The 7,130-nt window shown below is 38.0% G+C and overlaps 4 protein-coding genes across 5 annotated transcripts in view; 1 reads left to right on the top strand and 3 right to left on the bottom strand.

Annotated features, from left to right (window-relative positions):
* The window catches only part of LOC104727317 (PI-PLC X domain-containing protein At5g67130), a 3,845-nt gene extending 1,882 nt beyond the window's left edge, over positions 1-1,963 (top strand). The window contains exons 3-8 of the mRNA XM_010446389.2: positions 183-320; positions 411-509; positions 614-917; positions 998-1,221; positions 1,296-1,382; positions 1,495-1,963. Coding sequence (XP_010444691.1) covers positions 183-320; positions 411-509; positions 614-917; positions 998-1,221; positions 1,296-1,382; positions 1,495-1,701 — 1,059 coding nt within the window. The 3' untranslated portion in view covers positions 1,702-1,963. The remainder of the gene's footprint in view (positions 1-182; positions 321-410; positions 510-613; positions 918-997; positions 1,222-1,295; positions 1,383-1,494) is intronic.
* Positions 1,933-3,340, bottom strand: LOC104727318 (F-box protein At5g67140). The gene is made up of 5 exons (XM_010446390.2): positions 3,065-3,340; positions 2,833-2,979; positions 2,566-2,701; positions 2,365-2,463; positions 1,933-2,273 (listed from the first exon to the last, which is right to left on the bottom strand). Exons 1-5 carry the CDS (start codon positions 3,151-3,153, stop codon positions 2,058-2,060), a joined length of 687 nt encoding a protein of 228 aa, XP_010444692.1. The 5' UTR covers positions 3,154-3,340; the 3' UTR covers positions 1,933-2,057.
* Positions 3,702-7,117, bottom strand: LOC104727316 (uncharacterized acetyltransferase At3g50280-like). 2 transcript variants are annotated; one of them, XM_019231413.1, is made up of 3 exons: positions 6,797-7,117; positions 5,881-6,426; positions 3,702-5,658 (listed from the first exon to the last, which is right to left on the bottom strand). In XM_019231413.1, exon 3 carries the CDS (start codon positions 5,191-5,193, stop codon positions 3,814-3,816), a length of 1,380 nt encoding a protein of 459 aa, XP_019086958.1. In that variant the 5' UTR covers positions 5,194-5,658; positions 5,881-6,426; positions 6,797-7,117; the 3' UTR covers positions 3,702-3,813. The 2 variants fall into 2 exon arrangements, with proteins under 2 accessions (XP_019086958.1, XP_019086959.1); XM_019231414.1 differs by having other exon boundaries at positions 3,702-5,655.
* Positions 5,903-7,104, bottom strand: LOC104727315 (putative F-box/LRR-repeat protein 23). Its single transcript, XM_019232153.1, has 3 exons — positions 6,797-7,104; positions 6,354-6,426; positions 5,903-6,295 (listed from the first exon to the last, which is right to left on the bottom strand). Exons 1-3 carry the CDS (start codon positions 7,102-7,104, stop codon positions 5,903-5,905), a joined length of 774 nt encoding a protein of 257 aa, XP_019087698.1.

The following is a 7,130-nucleotide window of genomic DNA, read 5'->3' as shown; positions in this document are numbered from 1 at the left end:
TTTAAATTTTTCTATCAAGATAATGTAGATCATGTGGTTGTATCAAAAGTTTTGAACTTTGAAGATGTGTTTTGCTAAAGTTTTTATTTGGTTGTATCAAAAGTTTTGAACTTTGAATATGGGTTTTGTTGAAGATTTGTTTACATTTTTATGTGGTGGTGAAATTTGTGTTCTTTTTGTAGATAAATGGATTGCCTTTTAACAAGTATACATGGTTGATGACTCATAATGCCTTTAGCAATGCAAATGCACCGCCTTTGCCAGGTGTTGATAGGATTACATTTTACAATCAAGAAGATACTATTACTAATCAGCTCCAAGTAATGTCCTTATTACCAACTCCTCCTCTTATTTTGGACGATTCCTCTTTCTTGGGTAAAACTCTTGAATATGTTATTTATTTGCTCTAGAATGGAGTTAGAGGGCTAATGCTGGATATGTATGACTTCAACGACGATGTCTGGCTTTGCCATTCGCTTCGAGGCCAATGTTTCAATGTCACCGCTTTTGTAAGATTTTTCTTCAGCTTAACTAAATAACCTGTTTGGATCCAAAGTTGAAACCTGATAGGATGGGAATGTGAACTTTGTTTTTTTTTTTTTTTTTGAATTAGCAACCTGCAATTAACACACTGAGGGAAGTTGAGACATTTCTGAGTCAAAACCCAACAGAGATTATCACCATCATAATTGAGGATTATGTGCACAGACCTAAAGGCTTATCAACTCTGTTTGCTAACGCTGGTTTGGACAAGTACTGGTTTCCTGTTTCGAAAATGCCCAAAAAGGGAGAAGACTGGCCTCCTGTGACTGATATGGTGCAAGAGAATCATAGGCTCTTGGTTTTCACTTCTGTTGCTGCCAAAGAAGATGAAGAAGGCGTTGCGTATCAATGGAGATACATAGTTGAAAATGAGTGTGAGTATTACAAAAAAAAGTTTAAATCTTTGATATTGGAATTTTCTATTAGAATAACCTTCTCTTATCATTGTGTAAAGCTGGGGATCCCGGGGTGAAGCGAGGTTCTTGTCCTAACAGAAAAGAGTCAAAACCTTTAAACTCAAAAAGTTCATCGCTTTTCTTAATGAATTACTTCCCAACATATCCGGTTGAGAAAGACGCTTGCAAGGAACACTCAGCTCCACTTGCTGAGATGGTTGGGACTTGTCTCAAGTCAGGAGGGAATAGAATGCCAAACTTTCTTGCTGTTAACTTCTACATGGTATTGAATCAATCATAAAACTAAACATATGATAGTTTTTTCGAGATCTTGCTAACAAAACCATAATATTGCAGAGAAGTGATGGAGGCGGCGCATTCGAAGTTCTAGATAGAATGAATGGACCAGTACTTTGCGGCTGTCAAACTCTTGCTGCTTGCCAGGTAATAGCTTATCTACTTTTGATAACGTTACTTATGGATATGAAATCATATTGTACAAGTATAAACAATCTAAAACGGCTACCTGAATTTTGGTTCTTGATGTTGTTTGCAGCCAGGGGCAGCTTATGGTTCATGCAAAAATGTTACTCTACAGACAAGAACTCCAAACATGGATTCAACGGCTGGAAGCTACCCAGGTGCAAGCTACACAGGTTCAGTTCAGTTCTCAAAATCCTTAGCTTCTCCTGTCTATCAAGGAAACACCATTGTTGTCTTCTGCTTCTCATGGCTTCTTCCATTGCTGATGTTCTTACTATGACACAACCAATCAAAACCACTTGGAGAGATTCTTAGGTTAGAGAATCTTGATCACTTCTTTAACACGAATGAGAGATCCTAAGTTCAGGAAGCATGAATTGCCTTAGAAAGAGTGTCCGATTTTATTCTTGCATTTGTAGACTAAAGAGTTAAAAGGCAGAAATATTGTGTATGTGTGTCTTCAGCTTCTGTTGAATGTTCTGCAACTTAGATATATATATAGACACAATTCTACTCCAATAGAAGCTTTACTGGATTATTTATATATGTTATTGATGGGAGAAAACAGAAGATATATGGGAACTCAATTTTATGAATTACTATGTACACAACAAACAAGAGAAATGGGAAGCAAAACTAGACAGCATGCAACAATGGTGGTGGATTCTGAGCATTCAGAAGCAATTCCATGGGTTTGATCTGAAGTGCAGGACTGATGGTAAGTAAAGCAATGAAGCAATCCACAGGAACTCTAGTTCCCCATAAGTTGATTGATTCAAGTTTTCTGCATTTGTTAACAAGAACCAGAAGGCCTCTCTCTGTCACATGGCGGCAACACCACATCCCGATCGTCTACATATATAAAGAGATTCCGATTTCGAAAAGAGTGATTCTAATGATTCTAGATAGAATAAGTAGATGGATAGAGAAGATTCTTTGTTACCTTAAGATTATGACAGCGTTCTGCAATAGCGAAAAGAGACTCATCGGTTATAAAAGTACCTCCTATGTTTAGGTGTTGCAATGAAGAAGTTCTTGATATCTGTCAAATAAAAATTCAAGAATCTCTGATATGATAAACAAATACATTAAAGATTCCAATTTCACATTAAAAAAAGAAAAAGAAAAAGGACATTTATATTACCAGTTGAACAACACCAGAATCAGTAATAGCAGTCATGCCCCATAAAGAGACAGAGTTCAAATTGGCCACACATCTTGCAGAAGCTATTTGGTAAAGACCATTATCAGTTATATGACAACCCCATCTGCTTCTAGATCTGCAAACATAGAAAACAAAAGAAGCTATGTGAAAAAAAAACAGAGCTTGTATCTGACCAAGTCAAACTTTTTAAAGGTAAAGTTGGAGTCTTGATCATAAAAGAAGAAGAAGCAGAGAGGGAGAGATTACATGTCGAGTTCTTTGAGGTTGTAAGCAAGATGAACGAGACGAGAAGTGGAATCATCGTCCATTTTCCAACCAGCAAAGCTAAGAGATTGTCTTCTCGCCATCGATTGATTTACAGCGTTCCTCCATTTCTTGCAAACACCACTTGCCCTATAAAAACAAAAACTTAATTAAATTTCTTACAAGAACTGAAAAAAAAAAGGATCAAACTTAGCAACGATCAAGTTTGACTTACTGAGCCGAAACGGTGAAAGAAGTAACCAAAGAAAATATATAAGCGAGAAGGTCTAACGGTAAACGATCGATCGCTGCTTCTTCATACATGACTTTTATGTATATATATGAGTTTAAGGAGAAGAGCTTCTTCTTCTTGAATCAAATTACAACAACCTGCAGAAGCTTTTATGTATCAAGAAAAGTATGTAAATATATATGAGAATTTGTTTTCAATAGTTATTCATAATCATAATTGCAGAGGAAGAAGAAGATGTTGTCATTTTCTTAGTTTTAACTTCAGAAGATGTGGTCATCGTTCCGTCATACTTTTTTNTTTTTTTTTTTTTTTTTTTTTTTTTTTGAAATTAATATTATTTTTATATGATTTAATTAAAAATGTTTTTATTAGACGGTCCAAATTTTGCGTGGGAAAATTATACACTCTACATTTACTCGGTCTTTTTCTTTTGTACGTCACGTGGCACGTGGCACGATCTTAAAAATACAGTATTTTTTAGTGTTGCTTCACAAAATATTTAAATGTTAAATTTGACATGACGTTTATGTGTGAATTTTTTTTTCTTACTTTTTTTACGTTTCGTTCATTGAGTTTTTTTGCAACAAGAAAAAGATTTGTTGTCAACTAAAACTATTAATAGGTTAACTTCAATTAAATTATTTTTAACAAAAAGAAAACTTCAATTAAATTACAAAATTAGAAAAAGAAAACTTATCTATTATATAACACAAAGATTCAACTTTTTTCTTCTATACAACACATAAATGTTTCAAGAACTCTGCATCAGTCGATAATTTCTCCAAAACAGCAGAGGATAAATACGTGTGAATCTCGATGTCTCCTTGATCAACTCCCGGATAAGCAATGAGTTTGCCATGACGAGTATTACCCGGTCCAGCTCGAACCGCAATAGGTTTACCCCAACCGAAATCATTCCCATACACATTGAACCGAGGAGAGCTAGCAACTACTACAGAATTGCTCGATGCCTCATTACCATTCATTAATATTATACTCGGTTTCTTCACCCAATTCGCAGCAAACTCTCTAAACATTTCATTCGTTTGCGAACCAACAGTTTTGTTTATCTGCAGAGCAGCCCAACCAAGCCCATTGTTAAGCATCTCCCTTACGGTGGTCGTCGCCGTAGCGAACCCAACCATATTCCCAAAACACTCTTTCTCGAGCGGAGGGTTTAGTCTTTGCCTCATATCCACCAGTAACTTGAAACAAATCACTTCCTCCGGACTCAATTCACTGTTTCTGATTATCGCTCGCCACATATACGCCGACACCGCTTGAAGCGACGAGATTCTCCGATCATCGGCACTAACCTCGCCGTTGGCTTTCTCTTTGAGCTCAGAGACGTTTCTGCTCGTGAATCGAAAAATCTTCTCTTGTAATGACGATGAAGTACCAAGAACAACAACCCGGTTCGGTGGCGTCTCCGTCTCTGAGATCGGGATTCGAATCGGATACTCAATCCCGTCGAGAAACCATCCCCGGAGAACCAAAGGAGGAAACTTTCTCCGATGATCGGAATCAAACCCGCCGTGAAAGCAAATCTCCGACCAAGTGTTGAAGAAACTCCAAAACGAAGTCCCATCAGCAACGATATGGTTATAACCAAATCCGATAAAGACTCCATCTTTAAGCTCCGTCACTTGAAACGCGATTAACGAATCAGAGATCCCTTCACAGTCACAGCTTGTAACTCCGTTCGCCGGGAAAAAACGTTTCAAGAACTCAGGGACATGACCATCGGCAGGTTCTAAAACATCACTCAACGAAACGGATTTAGCTGAAGCGTGGACGAATCTGACACCTGAACCATCGCAGTCGACGTGAAACGACGCAGTTCCGTCGTGTTGGTTCTCGATCTTGACGAGACGACCGGCGAATGGGTAGAAGATGTTCAAAGCGACGGAGAGAGAGGATTTTAACCGAGAGATGAAATGGGTATCCGGGTCGGGTTGAGGAAAGAGAAGACCTCTCTGTGCGTATTCGGCTCGAAGAAAGAAGAGATCCCATGGAGTGAGATGGATCTTAACTCGATCCGATTCCTCGTTGTAGCTCTCATCTGGTCGAACTATGCTCTTAGAGATCACTTCAACTACTACATCTCCCATGTCTTTTTTTTCTTTTGTTGTAGTACACTTTATTCTTCGTACATGATTGACGACATAACCAAAACCAAACACAATGTGTGGTATGGATTGAGAATCTTTGCCATATAGACGTTTATCTTCTAAGTTTTGATATTTAATGGGTTATATTAATGAGCCCATTAACGGTTCGTAGGCCCATTATTATCAACCTACCGTCGAAGTAAAAAAAGAAAGTGTTTTTCTTTTTGATTGGGATTTGTTTACCAGAGAGCTTGATTGAAGCAAATGTAGCTGATTCCGGTTTGATACAATCCCATATAATATAAACTATATATAAGAGTCTCTAAATTGGTTGATGTCATTCGAAACGATTTGTTGATAGTGAATCAAGGCTCAAGCACGAAACAGTTCACCAAGTCTAATCCCAAGGAAGAAGAACCAACCTGCTTGAATTAAAGGTACGTTGAGTCATTGATGTGTTTTCTGCTGGAAACCAAAAAAAGAAAAATTTCAGCTTTTCTCCATTAGAGAGGGCTTGAGAGATAACATCATAACCAACTGGACAAGTTCTTAAATACAACAACTAAACCAAGCCTAAAGCAGCTAAACCAACACTAACCTAACCGATATATGATATATTGATATCTAATAAAAAGAGGAAAAGAACCGTTAGAAAAAGGAATTAACAACAAAGATCAATATTGATACCTCTTCAAGCACATCGCCTTGACTAAACATTCATCATCAAAGTGTCGTCCTCATCTGATGTCACATCATCGAACCGTTTTTCTGATAGGTCTTCTGATGGGTCTATTTCTGATGGGTCGTCATTGGGGCGTCTCAGAAATTTGATCCTCTCCAAACATCGCTTCTCCAGATTCCCGTAAAGGTGAATGTTAAAACAATTGCGTAAATCTAGGTGTTCCAGGTGAGGACAAGTGTCAAGAGTGGCGTTCAAGCCTGTGTTACTTAGGCCGTTTCCGGAAAGGTGGCGTAGTCCGGGCATGGTTTCTGCAATTGCTAGTGCTATCTCATCATCGTCAGTAAAAACTAAGCATTGGAAGCAGTTTTGCTTCAACGTTTTCAGATTTGGACAAGACTGGCCTACAACTTTCACACTTTTCTGTCAATAATAAGAAGCACTCTGGAAGATGGAGGTATTCAAGCAATGGAAGTTTCACAACTGCTTCGACAAATTGCTCTCTCAAGAAGAAATCGGTTGATGTTAGTGTAAGGCTTCTCAGACGACTTGACCTGCATAGCAAATAATAACAAGTTAGAAGAAAGATAACAAGTTCTTAAAGATAGAAGAATAAGAAGATGCCAAAATATATATATACAGTAGAAGCAAATAACAAAATATTTGGACCTCACAAGCATAATAACAAAGTTAGCGTTGTTGTTTAAATTTGGGACAATATGTAGAAGAAGACCCCAAAACAATGGCACTGATTCCAACAGATTTGATTTTGTAACCAGCAGCAATCTATATATGTAATACATGCAGGTTCAAATAAAAGTAGCAATTTAAGTTGCATAGCAATCAAAACAACGCCGCCAATTCTCTAAATTAGCGATTGTACTGTTAGGGTTTTATATATAGAGAGAGGAAGAAGAAAGAAACCTATCGGCCATGTAGGCGAGTATATTTTCACCCCAGTGCGTAAGATCAATACTGATCTCGACCAAACCATCATCGCTGAGATCAATGGCGCGACGCCACATTTCCTCAGAGTGAAATGCCAGGTTTACCGATTCGATTTTCCGCCACATCGATGGGTCTTTTGAGATGCTTCGCCACGATCTGCACACCATCTGAGCTTTCAGTAGATCAACCGTGCTAAGCCGTCCTAGAATCGAAGGAGTTAACTCCGGTGGAAGCTCCTCCCACTCGCCGACGAGCGACGAAGTTGATGAGGAGGAGCAAGCCATTTTTTTTTTTTTTTTTTTTTTGTTTT

This window comes from Camelina sativa, chromosome 11 (assembly GCF_000633955.1).
Source record: "Camelina sativa cultivar DH55 chromosome 11, Cs, whole genome shotgun sequence".
In the NCBI taxonomy this organism is placed as follows: domain Eukaryota; kingdom Viridiplantae; phylum Streptophyta; class Magnoliopsida; order Brassicales; family Brassicaceae; genus Camelina; species Camelina sativa.
Note: the sequence above shows the minus strand (reverse complement) of the source record. Positions and strands in the feature narration are given on the sequence as shown.

Bases quoted from the DNA above. Each gene is read 5' to 3' on its own strand.
- LOC104727316 (XM_019231413.1), bottom strand. From the start codon at position 5,193: ATGGGAGATGTAGTAGTTGAAGTGATCTCTAAGAGCATAGTTCGACCA.
- LOC104727318 (XM_010446390.2), bottom strand. From the start codon at position 3,153: ATGTATGAAGAAGCAGCGATCGATCGTTTACCGTTAGACCTTCTCGCT. The intron at 2,702-2,832 runs GTAATCTCTCCC...CTATGTTTGCAG, and splicing joins AACCTCAAAGAACTCGACAT to ATCTAGAAGCAGATGGGGTT. The intron at 2,464-2,565 runs GTAATATAAATG...TTTATTTGACAG, and splicing joins ATTCTGGTGTTGTTCAACTG to ATATCAAGAACTTCTTCATT.
- LOC104727315 (XM_019232153.1), bottom strand. From the start codon at position 7,104: ATGGCTTGCTCCTCCTCATCAACTTCGTCGCTCGTCGGCGAGTGGGAG. The intron at 6,427-6,796 runs GTTTCTTTCTTC...TTTGCTATGCAG, and splicing joins CTCGCCTACATGGCCGATAG to GTCAAGTCGTCTGAGAAGCC. The intron at 6,296-6,353 runs GTGAAACTTCCA...TATTATTGACAG, and splicing joins AGCAATTTGTCGAAGCAGTT to AAAAGTGTGAAAGTTGTAGG.